The 22,130-nt window shown below is 59.9% G+C and overlaps 3 protein-coding genes across 12 annotated transcripts in view; 2 read left to right on the top strand and 1 right to left on the bottom strand.

Moving 5' to 3' along the window:
• The window catches only part of NBEAL2 (neurobeachin like 2), a 29,322-nt gene extending 16,553 nt beyond the window's left edge, over positions 1-12,769 (top strand). For 7 of the 8 annotated variants that reach the window (XM_039228341.1, XM_039228347.1, XM_039228340.1 and 4 more), the window contains 36 exons: positions 66-240; positions 371-504; positions 858-1,017; positions 1,222-1,324; positions 1,477-1,630; positions 1,742-1,900; positions 2,039-2,198; positions 2,375-2,460; positions 2,639-3,151; positions 3,788-3,966; positions 4,062-4,221; positions 4,439-4,576; positions 4,659-5,018; positions 5,106-5,255; positions 5,411-5,568; positions 5,738-5,862; positions 5,952-6,087; positions 6,542-6,702; positions 6,803-7,119; positions 7,225-7,320; positions 7,657-7,781; positions 7,868-8,008; positions 8,185-8,315; positions 8,415-8,524; positions 8,632-8,749; positions 8,851-8,948; positions 9,447-9,563; positions 10,196-10,285; positions 10,370-10,479; positions 10,644-10,816; positions 10,917-11,011; positions 11,207-11,323; positions 11,422-11,580; positions 11,657-11,805; positions 12,049-12,184; positions 12,274-12,769. In XM_039228341.1, coding sequence (XP_039084272.1) covers positions 66-240; positions 371-504; positions 858-1,017; positions 1,222-1,324; positions 1,477-1,630; positions 1,742-1,900; positions 2,039-2,198; positions 2,375-2,460; positions 2,639-3,151; positions 3,788-3,966; positions 4,062-4,221; positions 4,439-4,576; positions 4,659-5,018; positions 5,106-5,255; positions 5,411-5,568; positions 5,738-5,862; positions 5,952-6,087; positions 6,542-6,702; positions 6,803-7,119; positions 7,225-7,320; positions 7,657-7,781; positions 7,868-8,008; positions 8,185-8,315; positions 8,415-8,524; positions 8,632-8,749; positions 8,851-8,948; positions 9,447-9,563; positions 10,196-10,285; positions 10,370-10,479; positions 10,644-10,816; positions 10,917-11,011; positions 11,207-11,323; positions 11,422-11,580; positions 11,657-11,805; positions 12,049-12,184; positions 12,274-12,375 — 5,595 coding nt within the window. In that variant the 3' untranslated portion in view covers positions 12,376-12,769. The remainder of the gene's footprint in view (positions 1-65; positions 241-370; positions 505-857; positions 1,018-1,221; positions 1,325-1,476; positions 1,631-1,741; positions 1,901-2,038; positions 2,199-2,374; positions 2,461-2,638; positions 3,152-3,787; positions 3,967-4,061; positions 4,222-4,438; positions 4,577-4,658; positions 5,019-5,105; positions 5,256-5,410; positions 5,569-5,737; positions 5,863-5,951; positions 6,088-6,541; positions 6,703-6,802; positions 7,120-7,224; positions 7,321-7,656; positions 7,782-7,867; positions 8,009-8,184; positions 8,316-8,414; positions 8,525-8,631; positions 8,750-8,850; positions 8,949-9,446; positions 9,564-10,195; positions 10,286-10,369; positions 10,480-10,643; positions 10,817-10,916; positions 11,012-11,206; positions 11,324-11,421; positions 11,581-11,656; positions 11,806-12,048; positions 12,185-12,273) is intronic. The other variant, XM_039228343.1, reaches the window with a different exon arrangement.
• A 72-nt stretch (positions 12,770-12,841) lies between these two features.
• LOC120229377 (death domain-containing membrane protein NRADD-like) lies at positions 12,842-16,375 on the top strand. Of its 3 annotated transcripts, none has more exons than XM_039228351.1 (5): positions 12,842-13,232; positions 14,507-14,572; positions 15,239-15,422; positions 15,537-15,679; positions 15,774-16,375. In XM_039228351.1, the coding sequence occupies exons 2-5, from the start codon at positions 14,509-14,511 to the stop codon at positions 16,091-16,093; spliced, it is 711 nt and encodes a 236-aa protein (XP_039084282.1). In that variant the 5' UTR covers positions 12,842-13,232; positions 14,507-14,508; the 3' UTR covers positions 16,094-16,375. The 3 variants fall into 3 exon arrangements, with proteins under 3 accessions (XP_039084282.1, XP_039084280.1, XP_039084281.1); XM_039228349.1 differs by having other exon boundaries at positions 14,441-14,572; XM_039228350.1 differs by lacking the exon at positions 12,842-13,232 and having other exon boundaries at positions 13,268-14,572.
• Positions 16,376-19,102: 2,727 nt separating this feature from the next.
• The window catches only part of SETD2 (SET domain containing 2, histone lysine methyltransferase), a 122,287-nt gene continuing 119,259 nt past the window's right edge, over positions 19,103-22,130 (bottom strand). Inside the window, exons 20-21 of the mRNA XM_039228242.1 lie at positions 20,250-20,351; positions 19,103-19,924 (exon numbers count right to left, since the gene is read on the bottom strand). Coding sequence (XP_039084173.1) covers positions 19,763-19,924; positions 20,250-20,351 — 264 coding nt within the window. The 3' untranslated portion in view covers positions 19,103-19,762. The remainder of the gene's footprint in view (positions 19,925-20,249; positions 20,352-22,130) is intronic.

Here is a 22,130-nt window from a genome sequence, read left to right as displayed (position 1 = left end):
TGCTGGGGTGGAACGGGGCAGGAAACGGTGGGCAGCTGCCCTCACACAGCCAGCCCTTCCCCTAGGACGTGGTGACTTGTGTGGGAGGCATGGGCGCCCTGCTGCCCCTGCTGGAGCGAGTGGCCTCCCAGCCGCAAGAGGCCGAGGCGGGTCCAGCTGTGACACATGACCTCGTGGGGCCTGAACTGACCTCTAGCCACAACACCCAGGGCCTGCTTCTCCCGCTGGGCAAGTCCTCCGGTAAGTGGCCCTGGTGCCTGGGTTGGGGTGGCGAGGAAATCTTGCCAGGACAAGGAGGCCAGAATGCTTGAAGTCTCTGCCGCTGGCAGGCCCCTTGACACACGTCTGTCCCCTTCCTGGTGGCGGGTAGAAGAGCGCATGGAGAGGAATGCAGTGGCTGCCTTTCTGCTGATGCTGCGGAACTTCCTGCAGGGCCACACGGTGAACCAAGAGAGCCTGGCGCAGTGCCAGGGGCCTGCCATCATCGGGGCCCTGCTGCGCAAGGTGGGGCAGGCGGGCAGGGGGCTGCCCTGTTTGACGGAGGGTCTGGGTGGGGGGATTAAGAAGGGGAAGCTGGGTCTGTCGAGGAGAGACTCTTGGGAGAGGTGGTGGCGTCTGGCAGGTGCAGCAATGTTCGGCTGCTGGTCTGCTGGAAGTAGCAGCACCCGCTGGGGCTAGGGACCTGCGTGGCAGCCTGGCGGGCTTGCATTTCGGGCAGCGGGGAGCCATCAGAGGGTTTCGAGTAGGCAGGATGCTTGTGTCATCCATCCGCCTGTGCAGGGCAGGGTGGGTGCCAGGAGGCTCAGTAGTAACGCAGCCAGGGCCTAGCCACCTCACCTTGGCTCCTTCTGCCCCAGGTTCCCAGCTGGGCCATGGACATGAACGTGCTCATGTCTGCCCAGCTGCTGATGGAGCAGGTGGCAGCGGAGGGCAGTGGGCCCCTCCTGTACCTGCTCTACCAGCATTTGCTCTTCAATTTCCACCTGTGGAGCCCCAGCGACTTTGCTGTGCGCCTGGGTAGGTGTGGGGCCTTGGATGAGGGGACGCCACCGGGCAGGGTGGGGGGTAGAGGTTCTGAGAAGCTATAACCCCGCTTTGGGTGGCTTGAGGGGACCTCTCTGCCCCGGGGTATCTGGGGGGAGCATGGCGCTGTCCCGGAGGGACAGCTGAAGGGGCCCAGCCCAGCCTGGTGGCCTGAGGCCTCTGGCAATTCCGGTTCAGGCCACGTCCAGTACATGTCTAGCATAGTCCGGGAGCACAGACAGAAGCTGCGGAAGAAGTATGGGGTTCAGTTCATCCTGGATGCGCTGCGCACCCATTACAGGTGAGGCTGCGGGGCTGACACAGTTGCCTCTGGCCTTGCGGACAGGGTCGAGCTCCCCCAGCTCACCTGCCCACTTCCCTCCTTGTTCTCTCCCCTCCACTGCCCTGCATTCTCCCGGCCCTGGGTGGCTGCGCTTGCTGGGACCGGCCCAGCCCACAGCGGGAGCACCCCCTAGCGGCTGACGATGTGCGCACAGTGCAGACTTCACTCTTTGGCCTGGTGCGGGAGTTCCTGGTCCGGAGCTCCGCCAGTGACGACTGGCAGGTCATGCTGAGCTTTCTGGCGGCCGCGGGTGACCATGGCCAGGTAGGCTGGAGGCGGGTGAGGGTGAGGCTTGGGTGAGGGGTGGAGTGTGGACCATGTTGCAGGGAGGGACCAGCCCCGAATGAGACTTTGTGTCACTTGCTGTGTCCCCAGGTGGTGGGTGCTCTGGACCTGCTGCAGACACTGCTGCAGGGCTCACCAGCACAGGAGGCTCTGGCTGTCTTCCTTTTGGAGCAGGGGAACCTTGAGGTGTTGCTGGCACTGCTGGTGCAGCCAAGGTCGCTGCCCCTGCTGCCCGACCGGGTCTGCAAGGTACACCCAGCCCGCCCCAACCCTAGCATCCGTTTGACATGGCCCCTGCCTGAGGGCCAGGGAGGTGTGACTTCCCCTCCTCCAGTAGCTCCTTCCCCCATGGTGACAACCTCCCTGTGACCCTACCCCCACCCCCAGATCCTGCGCAAACTGCAGCAGAACGAGCGCTTACCTGAGCGGAGCCGCCAGCGGCTCCGGCTGCGAGAATACAGTCTCCAGGGTCTGATCGCCTGCCTGCCGGAAGGGGCTGCTTCCCCCCAGCTCTGCCAGGGCCTGTACAGGCTATTCCTGGGGGCAGGTATACACTTAGGTGGGGCCAAGAGGCAGGCCAGGTAGAAGGGTACAATGGATCCAGGAAACAGGGCAGGTGGCCATAGGGAAGGTGTTGGTACAGGGGCCAAGGCTGAGCCGGCAGGGAAGCGAGGTCCCCCTTCTGGGGTCAGTCCCTCAGGGTCTCTCTGGCCATCTTCCCAGACTGCCTGAACCTCTCGGATCTGTTGGCTGTGGTGCAGCTGTCCCTTCAGGCTGACCTCAGCGTCCGCCTGGACATCTGTCGCCAGGTGAGTATGGGAAGTGAGAGCTTGTGGAAGAGGGGGCTTCTAGCCTGGGGGCTTCACTTTCCATGCCTGTGATGAGGGCTCTCTGGAGGCCTTCCCCCTGCCAAGGCCCTGGGCTGGGAGTCTGGGGCGGGGGTGACTGCTGGATGAGGCCCTCACTTGCTGTGCCCTGGCCCGGCAGCTCTTCCACCTCATCCACGGACAGCCAGACGTCGTGCAGCTGCTGGCCCAGCAGGCTGGCTGGCAGGACGTGCTGACCCGGCTGTACGTCCTGGAGGCTGCCACAGCGGGCGGTCCCCTGCCCTTTCCCCCAGAGACACCCACGTCCCCAGAGCCAGCCTTGTGCAAGCCGCCCACCGAATCCCCTGAGTCTTCAGACGTCTTCCTGCCCTCAGAAACCCCCAGCCCCGACCCTGACAGCTTTTACCACGCTCTTTCCCCGTTCTGTACCCCCTTTGACCTGGGCCTGGAACGGGCCAGCGTGGGTTCATGCAACAATGTGGGTGGCGGCGGCGGCAGCGGGACTCTAACTCCGGCCAGCCAGCCCAGCACACCCTCCCCGCTGGATGGGCCCCGGCCCTTCCCCGTGGCCCATGGCCGCCATAGCTCCAGTCTCTCCAACGTGCTGGAGGACGGCAGCCTCCCGGAGCCCGCCGTCAGTGGGGATGACACCTCAAATACCAGCAACCTTCAGGTGAGGCGGGTCCACTCTGCCACTGCGGGGCTCTAAGGGACGCCTCTGGGACACAGGGCAGGCAGGATAGACTTCCCAGAGGTGGGGTCTCGTCTGACATCAGGACTATAGCTGCCGGTCAGCCCTGGTGCTGCCCCCTCGTTGCTCTCATCTGCAGTTGTGTTCCTGGGGTGGGGGTGGGGGGGTCCTGGAACGGGACAGACGATGTTGAGGCAGAGTGGGGGCACCAGGGCTTTGGAAAGTCCTGAAGAGAGTCTATAGGGCAGACACTTGACAGGGCCCATGGGCATTATAGCTCCAAGGAATCTGCCCAGGTTTGGGCATGGGTCTCTGCTTATTCTATGGCATACTTCCAGAGAATTCCAGAATGGTTCTTGGGGCTGGGATTGCTGTGGGGCAATTTGTGAACCATCTATTCTTAGGAGTCCTTGAAAGCCCAGGATTCTCTCTGGAATATTCAGGCAGTGGCTAATATGGCCCCTGCGCCATTCTTCCAGGCCCCAGGCTGTCTGTCGGCTGAATGTCTGCCTCCAGCTGTCCCTGCTAGTGGTCAGCAAGGGGTTCTCGGCAGGGAGAGTGTGGGAGCCGGCACTTCCCCTCCCCTGCCCACGCCCTCACACCCTTTTGTGCCCACAGCAAACCCCTGAGGAGGAGTTGTGCAACCTGCTCACCAACGTGCTGTTCTCGGTGGCGTGGCGGGGCGTGGGAGGCAGCGACGAGGCCGCCTGGCGGGAGCGTGGCCAGGTCTTCTCGGTGCTCACCCAGCTGGGCGCCTCAGCCACACTGGTGCGGCCGCCAGACTGCATCAAGCGCAGGTGAGGAGATGGCTTGGCAGAGCCAGGGACCTCCGGGACGCCTGAGGGGAAAGCAGACAGCCAGACAGACACCTGAGTCCCTCGCCCATCCCCAGCCTCCTGGAGATGATGCTGGAGTCAGCCCTGACCGACATCAAAGAGGCCCCCGCTGGGGTCCTGGCCAGCCTCACCCAGCAGGTGCTTTGGCTGCTGCGTCTGCTGCAGGACTTCCTGTGCGCCGAGGGTCACGGCAATCAGGAGCTGTGGAGTGAGAAGGTGCGATAGCTCAGAGGCCTATGAGCCACAGGAGGCCGCGCGTTCACAGGAGCCTGCAGGCATCCGGTCTGGGAGGTGGGCAAGTGCACACGGGCACTCTGGGTGCTTCAGAATGGTGTCTGTGCGCAAACCCTACCTGGCCCCCAGGCTAAACCCTACCTGCTCCCTCCCCATGGGCTCCTCTGGTGATGGCTGCCTGGAACGTGTTGCGCTGCAGCTCTTCGAAGGCGTGTGCAGCCTGCTGGACCGCATGGGAGCCTGGCCACACCTGGCCAACGGCACAGCGGATCTGCGAGAAATGGCACAGATTGGCCTGCGCCTGGTGCTCGGCTACATCCTGCTGGAGGACCCTCAGGTGAGCGCGGGATGGGTCGGGGGTTCGGCAGTGGCAGGTGTAGGGAACCGGGGCGCCACCCACAACCGCCTTCCGCCCACAGCTGCATGCCCAGGCCTATGTGAAGCTGCACTCGCTCCTGCAGACGTCAGTGCCCATGCGGCGCGAGGAGGCCTGCTATGTGCTCTCCAAGTTAGAGTCGGCGCTGGCGCGGGCACTCAACACCCCAACCCCAGAAACGACCGCCGAGAACGGGGAGCCCTCGGCTGCAGCTGCCGCAGCCACGGAACGCTGCTCGTGGCTGGTGCCGCTGGTGCGCACACTGCTGGACCGAGCCTACGGGCCGCTGGGACTCCAGTGGGGGCTGCCTTCCCTGCCACCCACCAACGGCAGCCCCACCTTCTTCGAGGACTTCCAGGACTTTTGTGCCACACCTGAATGGCGTCACTTCATCGACAAACAGGTACTTGCAGGTGGGGGCCAGGGAAGGGAAACGGCGACTGGGGACCCACATGGAGCGCTGGTCTCCTCTCCCTGCCCAATCCTCCAGGTGCAGCCCACCATGTCGCAGTTCGAAATGGACACCTACGCGAAGAGCCACGACCTCATGTCGGGCTTCTGGAATGCCTGCTACGACACGCTCATGAGTAGTGGACAGCGGCGCCAGCGGGAGCGTGCACACAGTCGACGGGCCTTCCAGGTGTCCGGCCCAGGAGCCGGGGAGGGGTGGAGGGGGGTGCGGAGGAGCTGCTCCACTCCTGCGCCCAGAGGACGGCTGGTGGGACAAGGTGGAGAACCCCAAGGGGACAGGAAGCGGCCAGTGAGATTGACCCATTCCTCCACCCCATCCCCCAGGAGCTGGTGCTGGAACCAGCGCAGAGACGTGCGAGCCTAGAAGGGCTGCGTTACGCCGCGACACTGAAGCAGCAGGCAGCGCAGCACTCGACGGCTCTGCTCCACTGGGGGGCGCTGTGGCGTCAGCTTTCCAGCCCCTGTGGGGCCTGGGCCCTGAGGTGGGCGGGGCTCGGGCGGAAGGCGGTGGGGGCGGGGCTGGTCTCCCCTGACCCTTCCCTGGGAGGGACCTGGACAGCAAAACTTTGTTTGGGGTGAGGCCTGGGAAGAATAGGGACTTCTACAGACGTCCGTGCCCATCCATAACCACCATCTGCGACATATCTACAGGGACCCACCGCTTCCTCGCTGGAAGTTGTCTAGTGCCGAGACATACTCGCGCATGCGTCTGAAGCTAGTGCCCAACCATCACTTCAACCCTCACCTGGAAGCTAGCGCCCTGCGGGACAACCTGGGTGAGAGAGGGTGTCCCGAGCGGGATCTGCCCAACCTCACAGGCCCTGCCCTGCCTATCTCTTGCTGAGCACCCATGGGCCCGTTGCAGGAGAGGCCCCCCTGACACTTACCGAGGAGGCCTCACTGCCTCTAGCAGTCACCAAGGAGGCCAAAGTCAGCACCCTGCCAGAGGAGCTTCCGGAAGACCAGCTCGGCGAAGATGAGCTGGCTGCGCTGGAGACTGCGTGAGTGGGGCTGGGGAGAGAACTGACCACGGGGTGGGGGGCAGCGATCTGTGCCAGAACTAAACACCCTGAACGGGCTGTCCAAAATCAGGTGGGGGGGGGAGCTGCGGGGCTGGGGAGAGCTGTCTAGTAGAACTGGGAGTGACTCTTGCAGAACTAGGTAGCCACAGGCAGGACTGAGACACACAAGCCAGACTAGGATGCTCCTGCCCCGCCTCCCAGAATAGGAGAGACGAGGGGTAAGAGTTGGTGTCATGGCCAGACATTTAGGGGCCCGGGTTTGGGGTGGGAACTGGGGTCAGTGGGCACTGGACCCCGGACAGTTCCTCCCTCTCTTCTGGGAAGCTTGACAGTATGTTCCTCATGACCTGATGGCACTTGGAGAGTGTGGTCCTTGGGCTTACCCGGAAGGGGGTCCTAGAACCTTGAGCCTGAAGCGAGTGCTGGCCCCCAGGATGCAGGCAGCGGAACTGGATGAGCAGCATGAGAAGCTAGTGCTGTCCGCTGAGTGCCAGCTGGTCACGGTGGTGGCCGTGGTCCCAGGGCTGCTGGAGATCACCACACAGCACGTGTACTTCTATGATTGCAGCGCCGAGCGCGTGGAAACTGAGGAGGGTACGTCCTATTGGAGCTGGTTAGAAGGACCATTTGGGGATGGCTCGGGTCTGGCGGGGCAGGGGTGAGTGACTCCTGCCCCTGACGTCCGTCTGCACAGGCATCGGCCATGACTTCCGGCGCCCCCTCGCCCAGCTGCGTGAGGTCCACCTGCGGCGTTTTAACCTGCGCCGCTCAGCCCTTGAGCTCTTCTTCATCGATCAGGCCAACTACTTCCTCAACTTCCCATGCAAGGTGGGCGGGCCCACAGCCTCGTCTCCTTGGCATGCCCCCAGGCCCCAGCCCTGCCTCACCCCACCCCACACCCAGGTACGGAACCAGGTGTACTCGTGGCTCCTGCGCCTGAGACCCCCCGCCCAAGGCTACCTAAGCAGCCGCTCCCCCCAGGAAATGCTGCGTGCCTCGGGCCTCACCCAGGTGAGAGGCCTCAAGTGTGGGGGGCGGGCAAGGTCAGGGCCCTGCGGCTGGGAGGAGTGGCGGACAGTCCAGCTGGCTCACCTCTTGCCTGCCCCTGCCCCCCAGAAATGGGTACAGCGTGAGATATCCAACTTTGAATACTTGATGCAACTCAACACCATTGCAGGGCGGACCTACAACGACCTCTCTCAGTACCCTGTGGTGAGGGTCCACTCCTTACCTCTGCCCCTACGCCTCCGGGCTGCCAGCCCTGCTTCTCCCCAGTGTAGGCGCTGTGGGGGGGTGCTGCCTGACACCGGGCCTCTGTTCCCTGCCCCTCCCCCCGACACACCCACCCACCCTCCCCCACTCCCCCACTGGCCTCTCTTCTCCCTGAAGGGAATCCTGTTATGGACTGTCCTGCTTCCCTGGGGTCCCTCTGAGCGGTGCGCCCCTACCTAGGGGCTCTGCCCATCTCCCTGAGGGCGAGGGCGGGGCAGGCTGGGCAGACAGGCCATCAGGACCCTCATGGAGCTTCCTCCCTCGGTGGGCGGCCAGTTCCCCTGGGTCCTGCAGGACTACGTGTCCCCAAGTTTGGACCTCAGCAACCCGGCCGTCTTCCGGGACCTGTCCAAGCCCATCGGTGTGGTGAACCCCAAGCATGCCCAGCTCGTGAGGGAGAAGTGAGCGTGTGGGCAAGACCGGGCTCGGGGGCTGGGCTGGGCCAGGGCAGGGCTTCTGCTGACTCTCCCGCTACCCGCGGCTGCAGGTACGAGAGCTTCGAGGACCCTGCAGGCACCATCGACAAGTTCCACTACGGCACCCACTATTCGAACGCGGCGGGCGTGATGCACTACCTCATCCGCGTGGAACCCTTCACCTCCCTGCACGTCCAGCTGCAGAGTGGCCGGTGCGGCCCGAGGGGGTGGCTGGCAGGTGGTGGGGGTGAGAGGGGGGTTGCTGCAGATGAGGGGAAGAGGCAGGTCCGCCAGGCGTCCTGGGCCCTTCGGCTCCCTTCTTTGCCCCAGCGCCATGCTCGCCCTCCCCATTCTCCCCACCTCACTTTGGCCTGTGCCCCTCCCCCAGGTTTGACTGCTCTGACCGGCAGTTCCACTCCGTGGCGGCAGCCTGGCAGGCTCGCCTGGAGAGCCCCGCCGACGTGAAGGAGCTCATCCCAGAGTTCTTCTACTTCCCTGACTTCCTAGAGAACCAGAACGGTAAGAGCTGGCATGGGGCTGGGAGGCCGGGGCACGGGCCGCACAGGCTGGGGGTGGCCAGGGAGCAGGTGACAGCGAGACAGCTGACCTCCTTGCCAGGCTTCGACTTGGGCTGCCTCCAGCTGACCAATGAGAAGGTGGGCGATGTGGTGCTGCCGCCGTGGGCCAGCTCTCCTGAGGACTTCATCCAGCAGCACCGCCAGGCTCTGGTGAGGAGAGGAACATAGACAGGCGGATAGCCAGGGTTGAGGGTCAGGGGTGGGCGTTGGGGGGTCAGCCGTCCCTGGACTGATTGGCCCCCCCTCCCCACCCCCAGGAGTCGGAGTATGTGTCTGCCCACCTACACGAATGGATTGACCTCATCTTTGGCTACAAGCAACGAGGACGGGCCGCAGAGGAGGCTCTCAATGTCTTCTATTACTGCACCTATGAGGGTGGGCAGTGCGCTGGCCTCAAGTGGGGGTGGGGCAGAGGTAAGGAGGGCTGAGGGCAGAGGGCACAGACAGAGCCCTGACTGCTCTGCCTCCCTGGGCAGGGGCTGTGGACCTGGACCACGTGGCGGATGAGCGGGAACGGAAGGCTCTGGAGGGCATCATCAGTAATTTTGGGCAGACTCCCTGTCAGCTGCTAAAGGTAAGGCCAGCTTGGAGGTTAATAGTCAGATATGGCGCGCTCAGTCAGTTAAGCTTCCGACTTCGGCTCTCTTGCAGTTCGTGAGTTCAAGCCCCACGTCTGGCTCTGTACTAGCAGTACAGAGCTGGCTTGGGATTCTCTCTCTCTCTGCTCCTCTCCCACTTGAACATGTGCACACAGTGTTTCTCTCACACTCTCTCTAATGCAATAAATAAACTTAAAAAAACAAAAGAGGGGCACCTGGGTGGCTCAGTCAGTTAAGCATCCAACTTCCACTCAGGTCGTGATCTCACGGTTCATGAGTGTGAGCCTCGCGTCTGGCTGTGTGCTAACAGCTTGGAGCCTAGAGCCTGTTCAGATTCTGTGTCTCCCTCTCTCTCTGCCCCTCCCCTGCTCATGCTCATGCTCTGTCTCTCTCAAAAATAAATAAACATTAAAGAAAAACAATAATGGTCAGGGGCGCCCATGCCATGGAACTGACTGGCCACTTGTCCACAGGAGCCACATCCAGCTCGGCTATCAGCTGAGGAGGCAGCCCAACGCCTTGCACGTATGGACACTAGCTCACCTAGCATCTTCCAGCACCTGGACCAGCTGAAGGCCTTCTTTGCGGAGGTGAGGGGAGGCAGGACTTCATCTTCCTGCTCTGTGAAATGGGTTTAACTCCACTGTCCTTACCAACTTCTTGGGGCAGATGGGAAACCTAAATCAAGACCACTGGTGTTAGACACCTTTGGAAAAGAGGTAACTTGAGAGGAATGTGGGAGTGGGGCTGGGGCACCTTCTTTGCCAAGGCCAGGACAAGGTGTTGACTCACCCAGCCGTCTCTGAAAACCTTAAGGAGACCGGAAGGAAGGGGATCTGGTCTTGGGTGCTTCTTTTCTCACCTTCCCGCTTACATCAGAATGCCCCCAGGCCCGACGTTTTTAGTTCCTCCTCCCCTGCTGCCAGCAGGCTGGGGAGTATGAAGTAATGGGGTTGGGGGACCAAGGTTGAGACCAAGCTTGAGATTCTGAAGGACCTTCTGTGTCCATCCCTGCTTCTCACTCCCTTTCTGAGATGCCCTCCTGAAGGCCTGCTGATCTCTCCTGACTGTTTCTCAGAGGGACCTCTGCCTCTATGATGCCTAGTGTGTGGCCACTGGGGGTGGAGGGGAGGGGAAAGGAGGGCACCCCAGGCTGCAGGTGCGGGAGCAGGGCACCCGGCTGACCACTCAAGCACGGCCAGCCCAGTACTCTGCTCTGCAGGCCATCAGTGATGGCGTGCCCCTGGTGCTGGCCCTGGTTCCCCACCGGCAGTCCCACTCCTTCATCACCCAGGGCTCCTCAGACCTGCTGGTAAGTGCTCCAGGCAGAGCCCACCTGAGCTGCACCCCTCTCTGACTCCGCCCCACACCCACCTCTGCCCCCTCTTGCCCACAGGTGACCGTGAGTGCCAGTGGGCTGCTGGGCACCCACAGCTGGTTGCCCTATGACCGTAACATAAACAACTACTTCAGCTTCAGCAAAGACCCCACCATAGGCAACCCCAAGTAGGACAGAGGGGTGTGGGCAGGGGTGGGCTCTAAATACCCTGGCTCCTGACTCGTCTCCCGGCCCAGTCAGAGCGTGGGCCGGTGGCAGGGTCTGGCCAAGGTCTCTGAGGGCCTGGGTCTCCTTGGCCCGGCCTCACCTGTCATCCCCCTCACTGGATCAGGATGCAGCGACTGCTGAGTGGCCCGTGGGTGCCAGGCAGTGATGTGAGTGGGCAAGCCCTGGCAGTGACCCCCGACGGAAAGTTGCTGTTCAGTGGTGGCCACTGGGATGGCAGTCTGCGCGTGACCTCACTATCCCGGGGCAAGCTGCTGAAGCAACTCAACCGCCACCTTGGTAATGGGCAGCCTTGGATGGGGGGTGGTGTGGGTAGGGGAAGCTGGCCAGGGAGGGTGTGACTACTTTGCTCTACCTGTACCCTCCCCTCCCCATGCAGATGTAGTGACCTGCCTTGCATTGGACACCTGCGGCATCTACCTCATCTCGGGCTCCCGGGACACCACGTGCATGGTGTGGCGGCTCCTGCAGGAGGTATGCTGGGGGGCAGCCCTGTGGGGCCCCCAGAGTCCAGACCTGCCCTTCTCTCTGCTACCGTGAGCAAGGCTGGGGCTCCATGACCCTCCAGCTTTGGATGAGGCTGTCACTTTTCTTGAGCCTTAGCCTTCTCACTCAGGGGCCAGGGTAGTGAGATGTTCCCAGTTCTGACCCAGCCCTGGTTCTCTACAGGGTGGTCTCTCGGTGGGACTGGCATCAAAGCCCGTGCAGGTCCTATATGGGCATGAGGCTGCAGTGAGCTGTGTGGCCATCAGCACTGAACTCGACATGGCTGTGTCTGGATCTGAGGTGTGTGTGCGCCTGTGCCCAGGGGAGGCCAAGTTTGCTAGGCAATGCCCCTGGAGATTAGAGACCCCTGCCCGGCACCCTAAGCTGCCTTCCTGCAGGATGGAACTGTGATCATCCACACCGTACGCCGTGGCCAATTTGTGGCAGCACTACAGCCCCCAGGGGCCACGTTACCCGGACCTGTGTCCCACCTGGCGCTGGGGTCTGAGGGCCAGATTGTGGTACAGAGCTCGGCGTGGGAGCGTGTGGGGGCTCAGGTATGGAAAAGGGGTGCTCAGCCAAGAAGGTGGTAGTTGGTGTTCTGTCCTTGCTGACACCTCTTGCTTCTTCTAGGTCACCTACTCCTTGCACCTGTACTCAGTGAATGGGAAGTTACGGGTTTCACTGCCCCTGGTAGAGCAGCCCACAGCCCTGGCGGTGACGGAGGACTTTGTTTTGCTGGGCACAGCGCAGTGTGCCCTGCACATCCTCCACCTGAACAAGTGAGTTCCACTATTTATGAGTTCATGGATCCTCAGGGTGGTAGTCATTGTAAGAAGATACTAAGAGATGCTAACCGCCTCTCCCCCGCCCCTCTCCAGCGAGTACCCACAGCCCCTTACATGTCTGTGGGCACATGCTTCACCACTGTCTCCTGTTCCCCCAGTGGGCAGAGAAGGTACCTGAGAGAATGAAGAGACCCAAAGCTAACTTGCACTTGAGAGTATATCCCTCCCTCCCTGCAGACTGCTCCCAGCCGCGCCTCCTCTACCCATGAAGGTGCCCATCCGAAGTGTGGCTGTGACCAAGGAGCGCAGCCATGTGCTCGTGGGCCTGGAGGACGGCAAGCTTATCGTGGTGGGCGCGGGGCAGCCCTCTGAGGTGAGGATAGGGGCAGGGTGGGCCTCGATCGGGGGGGTGGGGTGGGGGCGATAGTCCTGGCCCACTTCTCCCTATCGTGCTCCCCTTAGGCGCGCAGCAGCCAGTTCGCGCGGAAGCTGTGGCGGTCCTCCAGGCGCATCTCCCAGGTGTCCTCGGGGGAGACAGAGTACAACCCTGGAGAGGCGCGCTGACAGCCGCCACGCCCCACAGCGCAGGCTCCTCCCCCAGAGGCTCCGCCCTTGGAGGCAAAGCCCAGGAGTCGGCGGGAACCCGGAGGAGGAGACTCAGTGGCGGAGGCCGGGGGTCGGCCCGGCTCCGGGGGTGGGCGGGACCCCACCCCCGCCCAGCTCAGGGATTGGTGGGCGGTTGACTCCAGGAAGTCCCGCCCCTCGCCGGCAGAGGGACCGTCCGGAGTCTGGCACTGGCCTCAGCGGCAGCACTGCACTTTTTGCACAGTGTGGGGCGGGAGCCCAGGCTCCCCAGCCCCGCGTCCCGGCAGAGCACGGGGCCCGGACTGTGGCCTTAATCTCTAAAGGCGGCCCCTCGCTCTCCCGGTCTCGGCAATAAACTTGGCCTGGTTTTGTAGCTGCTTCGCCTCTGAGTATGCGTGCGCGCGGCGTCTCCGCCTGCCTAGGCTACCGTCCCGGCCTCGCTTCCCTCTGGCCCATGAGCCCATCGGGGCGACTCGTTCCCTCCGCGTGGCCTCAGTTTCCCCAGCCGCGCCGTCCCGGTCCCTGGGGGCCTCGCCCACCGTTTCTCCCCTGCGGGTGGTTCCCAGCTCTCAGCGCGCCCACGCAACATCTCCGCACATGTGCGCGTCCCTGCGCGGGGCGGGGCCAATGATGGCCGCGCCCCCGCGCGCCCCCGCGTTCGGGCCTAGGCGGCTGCTTCGCGGGCGGCCCGGGACCGCCCGCCTCGCGCCGAAGTTGGCCTCCCCGGGGACTCCACGCACCAGTCACTGCTAGCCCACGGTAGCCTCGCGGCGCGGAGGCTGGAGCCCCGCCAGCCCGAGTGGATCCCGGGAGCCTCCGAGGGACGGCCGCTGCAGGTCAGGAGAGGGTTTGGGGACAGAGCCCTGGATCTTCCTGGACCTGGAGAGCCGAGGGCTGCTTTTCAGTCTCCTACCTCGAGGCCTGCGATCCCGCGGGTGCCGTCCATCATGCCGGCGTCCGTGTGGGCATGTGCGGGCGAGATTTGTGGCCTGGAGATGTGTGTGTGTGTGTGTGTGTGTGTGTGTGTGTGCGCGCGCGCGCGGGGATTGGGGGTAGAGGCTCCAGCGGGGTGGGTCGGGCAGAGACCGGCCTGGCTTGTCTAGGCGCTCTAGTCACAAGCCCACCTGCCAACCAGGATCCGGGAAGGGCCCCTTCTATGGTAAGCGATTCAGATGTACAAGCCCCACTCGTGGCAAGGGCCATCGCAGTCTCTGTCCCAGACCCACTTGCAGACTGGGCGGGGAAGTGAGTTTGGAGACAAGGCCGGATGTGGTGGTGGATGTCGGGGAGTTAGAGGGCCTTCCCCCAGGTTTCTTCTCCATGCCTTCCCGGCAGGATCCCTCCGCAGCCTAGACTCGGCTTCTCTTACCCAGGCCTCAGGAAGCAGGTCCCAGCAGGATCCGCCTGTAGGTCCACATGGGTCCTGGGACTGAGTAATCCTAGCCTGTAGGTTTCTGGCCTCAAGGCCGTCTCAGTTCTCAGATGAGAAAGGACCAGGAGGCCCCTTAGCCCATATATTCTCTGCCCGTGCTGAACCCACCAAGGAGCCCTCCTGTGAGGGCTAGATACCGACCCTGGAGGCAGGAGCCGGGGGGCCACGGGCACTCCAGGTAGCGCTGCCTTAGGGTGTTGGGTTCCCAGGCTCATTCTGAGAAGTCTGGGGGGGGTGGGGACTGTCACTAAGCAAGCCTCTGGCCTAGCTCTGGCTGCAGTGGGGATGGGAGTCTCTGGTCCTCTCGTGCTGTCCCTGGACTCAGACCAAGGGTTTGCCAAGGTCTTTGAGATACAGGGTGGTTTCCAGCCTGCTCCCCGCCATCCTGAGCTGCACCCTGGCTTCTCCAGCTTTGGCCAGGGGGGCCAGCTCTGTCAACCCCACCCCCATCTGACCCAGGAAGAAACTGGTCCTGGTTGGTGAGTGGGGAGGAGGGCGGGTAACCAGCCCCGAGGTGAATCAGGATGGAGTGAGCCAGGGAGGGGGACAAGACTCTACCAAGGGACTCCTGACATCAGGCCTGAGGAATTTCTCGCGTCTCGCTACACTTAGCCCCTTTGGGAGTGTCCCAGCTCCTTTGCCTCAGGGTTGGAATGACACTCCAACATCTTCTCGAAGAGATGCAGTCCACGGGAGCGCTGCTGGCCAGCAGAGCCATGCTTCACAACTCCAGCCACAGGGAAGGTAAGGCGCATGTGGGTAGGAAACTGTCGATCCAGGTTTGGGGGCACTGGGTAGGTGGGTAGGTCACACACAAGTCCAGTTACAAGCTCTGGAGTCCCTGTACCCTGCCTGCACTGGACTGCAAATCACTGGCTCCAGGCAGAAGTGAGCAGCAGCCTTTACTTGCCTTGCAGCTCAGCTTTATTTTGTACAAACCTACAAGGTCTGTCTCATGTGCAGAGACCCCCATGGGGACCAACATGAGTCTGTTGGCTCTCACGGACTTGGTGGGAGAGACAGGACACACAGTTTAATGCCCCAGTAGACAGGGGAGGGACAACAGGAGCCAGGAAAGGGAGAGACTGGAAGAGATCAAGGAAGCCTTCCCAGAGTAGGTGGTACCTGCCAGTTTGTCAGATGGAGAGAGTACAACCGCAGGAGCGGGCTTCTGGAAACCTGGGAGAAGGGTACACCTGGGAAGGGCTAGGGGTCCCAAGAGTGGCGAGCCCAGGGGAGGCTGTGAGAGATGAAGGCCAGCCAGCTCCTGATGCCATGCTATGCGTTTTTGACTCTACGTAGTAAGGGACTGTTGTTTCAAATCTTTTTGGCAGCAAAGTCTAAGTGGGGCTACCAGGGACCTTGGCCTTGATTCCTTGCCCTTGATCCTGTTTGTCTTTCCCTGTACAGATAAGACGTGGAGGGTGCAGGACAGGGACAGGGAAGAGGTATGGGGAGGGGGAGCCCTGGCCCCCAATACCTCCTCCCCATTCCCCCCTGAGCCTCCAGGGGCCTCAGGCAGCATTATCCCTGTCTACTGTGCCCTCCTGGCCACCGTGGTCCTCGGTCTGCTCGCCTACGTGGCCTTCAAGTGGTAGGTAGTCTGGGCACTGCCCTGTGGCACACCCTCCCCAGTGGCCTCGCAGCTAGCTCCCTCTGCCTCAGTGAAGGCTGGAACAGGTTGGCAGGTGCCCCCTGCTCCCCACAGCTGGCGCTCACATAAACAAAGACAGCAGTTGGCCAAAGCTCGGACCGCAGAGCTGGGGACCTCCGACAGGGACCAGAGGCACGGAGACAGCATTGTCTTCCTGGACAGTCCTAGCAGTCGGGAGCCCTGCGCCCCCGGCCAGGGTGAGCCCCCTTTCCCAATCTATACTTTCGCACCTGGCTGTGTCATAGCACCTGGCCCACCTGACCCTCTCGTGCCCCTTGTCTCCCACCCCAGGGCCACATCCTGAACTTGGCTGCCGGCTCTACCTTCACCTCCCTCAGCAGCAGCAAGAGGAAGTGGAGCGGCTCCTGGAAGCATCAGGAGAACCTGACAAGGGCTGGCAGGGCCTGGCGGGCCGCCTGGGCTACCAGACTGATGCTGTGGAGGTCATGGCCCGGGGCCAGGTGCCAGCCCACACCCTGCTGAGGGACTGGGCTGGCAAAGAAGGCAGTGGTGCCACCCTCGGGGTGCTAGAGGATGCCCTGGCCTCCATGGGCCGCGAAGACGTGGTCCGGGTCCTGCACCCCCCGGCTGAGGGCTGTTCTGTGGTGTGAGCGGTGCCGCCACAGCCCGGCCTCTCAGGGAACCTGCTCTGGTGCTTTTCCTTTCTTGGGCTTCCTGGCACTGGTGGCCTCAGCCTGCCTTGCTCTGGGGGGACCCAGAAGATCCAGCCGCCACTCAGCTCCCCTTGCCCTGTTTTCCTCCAAGATGGGGACCAGGCTGTGGGGGGAGTTAGCAGTGAGGAGTGGTCCTGCCCTCCTCCCCGCCCCCCCCTCATTTAGCCTCAACTGGTTTTTCTATTTTTGTATCTCCTATTAAAGGCAACTTTGGACTTCTGTGCCGCCTCTGACTCTTTGGGCCTGAGAGACAGTTGGGTGGCTATGAGGCAGAGACCCAGAAAGAGAAAGAGGGTCCACGGGATGTGGGAGGAGCATGTGGGAGGAACCCATGAGCTGGCAGCCAGCATGCTCTTGGAGAAGATGTGAGCACTCTGGAGGCACAGGCCGGAGTTCGCATCCCACACCTGCCATTTGCTGGCTGTGCGTGTCAGGGAGTGATTTTTACCTTTCTCAACTCTAGCTTTCTTAGCTGGAGAACAGTAACAGTAAATAGAATGGCGCATTTGGTAGGTTTCCCCCCCACACCCCGCCCCTAGACTCTCAAACTGGCACTGAGGGGCCTTGAGTTTGAGACCATTTTTGTGACTTCTGCTGGGACCAGCACCAAGAGGAGGCTGGAGGCAGACTGGCCCTGGGAAGCCAGCTACCAAGGGCCTCAGGTCACCACTAGCCGAGATAAAGGAAGAAAGGCTCTCCTTGTAGGACTCATGCTCCAGACTCCAGAGGGTGTTCCAAACTTGCTTCCCAGCTGCTTTCGTGATTTCCACACAAGCCAAGGGCAGGCAGGTCATCCCACCCACCTGAGGAGCAGCTGAGGGCAGGCCAGCTGCGGCCAAACCGCCCGCACCCCACGCATCCCCTCCCACCCTGAAAGGAAGAGCCAGCTGGCTGGTAACGGCCTTTGGAAGGTTCCTACAGTAGACAGGCCCTGCTCAGGAAGGAGCAGTGGCTGCCATCATGGCATCAGTGAGGCTCAGGGCTCGAGCAACACAGCCACCCAAATTCAGGAGTCGTGGGATTCCATTGTGGCCCAGGGAGGCCTCAGGTGGCTCCTGTCCTCTTGCTGACAGGTGACGGGGCTGGCTGCTCTGCAAGTACCGAACAGCAGGCTGCTGCTACTGCCACACCTCCGAAACCGTTAGCCAGGACTGCTTAACCGTGGAAATCTTGTCCTTAAAATAAGGGACGCTTACAGCCACCTCCATCCTGAGACGACCCTTGGGCAATAACCCAGGAGAGAGCAGGAAAGGCTTGGCGTCCAGTCCGCTAAAGTGAGACCAGTGCACTTGACCTTGCAGCTACTTGGGCAGGGAGTTGCCAGCCCACAGGGCTCTCAAGGATTGGACAGGCGATGAATGTGGAAGCCTGTGCCGAGGGGCACCAAACAGCTTCTGGATTAGCTGGTACCCCTTCTCACAACTTGAGGGGACTGGGTCTGAAGGTGTTGTCAAGCGGTGTGTGGAAGGGGACAGAGTTTGAAAACAACAGGGAGCTAAGATAACAATTCCTCTTCAAAGGTGTCCTATCTGAAACTCGACAGCTTCCTGGTCACCACTCTTTAACATAAGGCCACCTAAATTTCCCTGGAAAATCTGACACCTAGAGCTTCGGGTCAAACCATGAGTTTGACTTGGTTGCGTGTGAGCAGCAGCAGATCACAGGGCCGCACCCCTGCACCACAAACCCACCCCAAAGAGAAACACTCCCTTTTAATGTGCACATTAACTGAAACATTTTCTGTAGTAACTTTAAAATGTTATGAGGGGAAATGTACCTTAAATAGTTTTGAAGGCTGCAGCAGCATGGGAAAACATTTTGGCTATATTGTTAAATAGTGTTTTGCTATGCTAATGATTAGGACTATAAAATAGGTGTTTTTCTCCTTCATTAACAATGAGGATCTGGGGCTCCCGGGTGGCTCAGTTAAGTGTCTGACTTCGGCTCAGGTCATGATCTCATGGTTGGTGGGTTTGAGCCCCATGTTGGGCTCTGTGCTGACTGCTAGCTCAGGGCCTGGAGCCTGCTTCAGATTCTGTATCTCCCTCTCTCTCTGACCCTCCACTGCTCTCTCTCTCTCTCTCAAATAAACATGAAAAAAAATGAGGATCTGAGGAACTGAATTTTCCTCATCCAAACAGCACCAACTCCTATCCTCAGGGTTCTAAGGATCGAATGAGCAGGATCTGAGCGTGAAAAGTGCCCAGTGTAACACCCAGCAGGCAGCAGGCGAGTGCTCAGCTGTCCACCCTGCCCAAGACTTCCCAAGGGCGTTGCTGCGGGAAGCAACAGCCCTGGTGAGGAAGAGATGGGACCAGTCTCTTTGTAAAGATGGCCCCAGACCGGACTGAAGCCTTGAGCCTCCAGTGCAGACCACTGGTCTGTCCAAGGGTGGTGGGGGAGAGGGGTTGCTGCTGAGCCTTGCCTCCTCCAGGAGCTGCCCACTCTCACAGCCTGTGCGCTGTGCCCCGTTATAGGGGTCCTCCCTCTAGTATCCAAGCCCAGTGTCAGGACTCATGGTGGGGGAGGTCAGAGAACCCAAACATCCAAAGAGCATTCCAGTGAGCTTGGGGAACTCAAGTTCTGGAGGGACGAGGGCTAATGCCAGCCTCAGTCAGGAGGTATAAAGGGGAATTCTCGAGCCCTTCTCCAGACCGACCTACTAACCGAAGTAAAGAAGCCCAGAGCCAGTGAGGCCCTTGCGCCCACCTCCTTTGCTCTGGAATACTTGTTAAAGCTGACTCCACCCTGCACACAGGCACAAGATTCCAGGGCCAGAAGTGTCTGTCACAGTGGGGACCTGTTGGGAACAAGGCCCGTGATGAACTCCAAGCTCAAAGATAAACTCTGGACTTCACACACCTATGGCCACCGTCTCCCCTTTCTCCAGTGACATCACTATATACAAACATGCTTGACTAGCCTTTAGGGAACACGGATGCCAAGTTCTTTAATTGATTTTATTTTTTACATAAAAAGTTCAGTAAAAATTGGATAAAGTAAAGTGATTTTAAGCAGTAAATCAATCTTATCAACATAGCACAAGGCTGGCCGAAACCACAAGGCAGCCTGCTTTGGAATATTTACATGATAACAAATTAAACCTTGCAGGAGAACTTAAACTGTCCTTACAAAGTCTTTCTGTGATCTAGCACGTAGAGGCTAAAAGCAAAACGAAAAACAAACAAAACCAGGAAAAACAAATTATTTTCAATATATTCACATATACATTAAAATATAATACAGATCGTCAGGGTGAGGGGTCATGGGTGGGGGCGCGCATGGGTCTGTGCGCTGACAGCACCGCCAAGGAGGAGACCCAGGTTTGGGAGTGGGGCTAGGCCTGGCCAGGATCGTAGCGGGGTTCTTCCCTAAGCCCTTGCCTCTGATGGGGCTCCAGCCACACCCCAGGGATTACTTGTGGTAGATGGAGCTCGTTTTTCGTGGCTTTCAGTTGAAACCTGAAGGTCTGAATTCCCCAGGGCGATGCGTCACCAGGAGCCAGTAGCACGGCCCTGACAGAGGGCTGGGGCTGGGGGCCCGCAGGGTTTCTTCTCCCAAGTCTGTCCTACCTGCTCGCCTGTCCTCCCACCCTGGCCCCACCAGTCACTCTAATTCAGTGTCCTCTTTGGGTTTATAAACAGCCCCAAACTTCTGCATGTACTTCTTAATATACTCCTTGGTTTTGTGTTTCACATTCTCATTGCACTCCAGGTCCTCAGGGTTCTTACAGTACTTCAGCTCCTTATTCATAACGCCATGGGTCAGCTGTCCAGGACACAAAAAGAGAGACCACAGCGGAAATGATTTCAGGGGGTGAAGGCCAGCCTGGTGCCTCAGGGCCCTTCTTACCAAGACTCGGGTTGATCAAGAGATGAGCTGGGGCAGCCCGGTGCTGGGGTCACCAGAAAGGGGAAGCTCAGCTCTGCAAGTCTGTGAGAGAACCACCAACCCTACCCTACCCTCTCTTCCCAGACCTCCCCACCCTCTTCCTGGGTCCCCAGCCTGGGCTTCCGGCAAGGAAAACCACTTTCTGTGGTGAAGGGTACACGGTTTGCCCAGAACACTGTCAGATCACAAGCACAGGGGATACCTTGCGAGCTAGGTGTTTGAAGTCTTCAGTTGTGGTGATTCTTCCCACTTTGCAGTCAGGTTTCCGGTAAGGGTTCAGACACTGGACGATGAACTGGGACATCTGCAGGCACGAGAAAGTGCACACACTGCTCAAAAGTCCAGAGAGGGCAAGTGCCTGTGCTGAGGAAATAATCAGACAGCCCATCCTTCCCTTCTCGCCACTCAGGCTGCCTGGTTTAGACAGAAAGATGCTACTTGGCCCGGGGGGGGGGGGGGGGGGGGGGGGGGGGGGGGGGGGGGGGGGGGGGAATGGTAGGTGGAGGTGGGGGGTAGAAGAGGATCCTAGGTTGGCCCCCTGAAGGAAAGCACTTCCTGGGAGAGACGGAGCAAGCCTGACTTCAAGCAGGAGAAGAAGAGCACGGCCAGGACTCCACTGCTGAATCTTATGGCAGCCCCAGGTTTCAGCTAATAAATTTGGTGCTTTTCTTGGCACAGAGAGAGCGGAACGGAGTTCTCTGAGCCCTGGAGGCATAGCAGAGAGTGTGCCAGTGCTACCACCAGGAGGCTCACAACCCCAGAAACACAGGCATTTTGTTACAGAAGGTCAGATTTTGTGTGACACGTTTTTTATTTTTTAACTAGGCTCCATGCTCAATGTGGACTTGAACTCAGGACCCTGAAATTAAGAGTCACATGCTCTAGCGACTGAGCCAGCCAGACGCCCCAGCATTACACCTCCTTTGATCCCTACCACACAATGTGAAGCATGTGGAAGCATGTGTGGTGGGACAACTGCTGGGAGAAGACCCAGGGTAGGACCCTCTTCAACACACAACTCCAGTGTCCTCCCGAGCTGTCTCTGTAGCGTCTATCCTACCCAGTAGCTCTCAAAAAGGTCAATGACAGCCATTTGGTCAGGAGGCACCCTGTACAGGGTCTACCCATCCCTGAAACTCAGGGAGGAGTGAGATGTTCAAAGGACAAGGCTTTATGATGAGGCAAGCACTAAACAAATAGTTGCTGGCTGGCTGAGCTGAAACACCAATAATTTCATACAGGGACAGCAAGAAACGAAGGTTTTTCCCTGGAAAGGGCTTTTATTCAACGTTTTTCTATGGTCTTCTGGACTCCATACTCTCTTGGTTCAATCTACTTCCCCAAGTACAGCCAGGGAATTCCTTCCTCCCAGTTCCAGGTCCCGCAGTGGGGCGCTGTCACTCCCATGAAGTGTATGAAGAAGCACAAGACGGTTCAGCCTCATCTTCCAACACTCCTCACATACACTGTGCAACACCCCAGACTACTTATAATCCCTTGGGAGGGAGGAGGCTTTCTTTTGCTTCTGTATATGCTACAGCCTGAAGTTATGTGCCGGCTGGTCCATTTCTTACCCCTACACAAGAGCCCTTCCTGACACGCTGAACAGTGACCTCTAGTCCTGTGGTGGCACACTCTTCACACAGCTGCCGTTACTTATTTATTTACAGGTCTGTTTCCTCCAACAGCCAGTGAATCAAGACTGGAGTTTAAAACCTAGATGCCCTGATGCAGACCAGGCAAGTGTCCTGACAGTGGAAAACACACACTTCCAGTAGCATGAAGAAAAGCTGCTTTCTCCTAATCCTGTGAGGATAAGGCAGCCAACAAATAAGAAGTTGCAGAAACAGAACTGGACTTCGGGCCAGAGGGCCTGGATTCAGGTCTTCTATCTAGAACTTGCCTTCTCTGAACCTTAAGAGGTCCTCCACCTTGCGTAAGAAGAATGACAATTCCTGTCTTGCCTACCTCAGGAGCTGTTACGGGGATGAAATGACAATGGATATGAAAGCGCTTAATACCCACCTGTAAAGAACCACTCCACTGTGCCCTCATCACGTGACAACTATACAGTCACATCACA

The sequence above is a fragment of the Hyaena hyaena genome, unplaced genomic scaffold (assembly GCF_003009895.1).
Source record: "Hyaena hyaena isolate Hyena2069 unplaced genomic scaffold, ASM300989v1 scaffold_30, whole genome shotgun sequence".
Taxonomy (NCBI): Eukaryota; Metazoa; Chordata; class Mammalia; order Carnivora; family Hyaenidae; genus Hyaena; species Hyaena hyaena.
The sequence above is the reverse complement of the archived record's forward strand: the minus strand, read 5'-3'. Positions and strand labels throughout refer to the sequence as shown.

What these genes read in the sequence shown, in the direction of transcription:
- LOC120229377 (XM_039228349.1), top strand. Translation starts at nt 14,482, where the DNA reads ATGACACTCCAACATCTTCTCGAAGAGATGCAGTCCACGGGAGCGCTG. An exon ending in GCCTACGTGGCCTTCAAGTG is followed by an intron (nt 15,423 to 15,536) that starts GTAGGTAGTCTG and finishes TGCTCCCCACAG; the next exon opens with CTGGCGCTCACATAAACAAA. An exon ending in GCCCTGCGCCCCCGGCCAGG is followed by an intron (nt 15,680 to 15,773) that starts GTGAGCCCCCTT and finishes CTCCCACCCCAG; the next exon opens with GGCCACATCCTGAACTTGGC.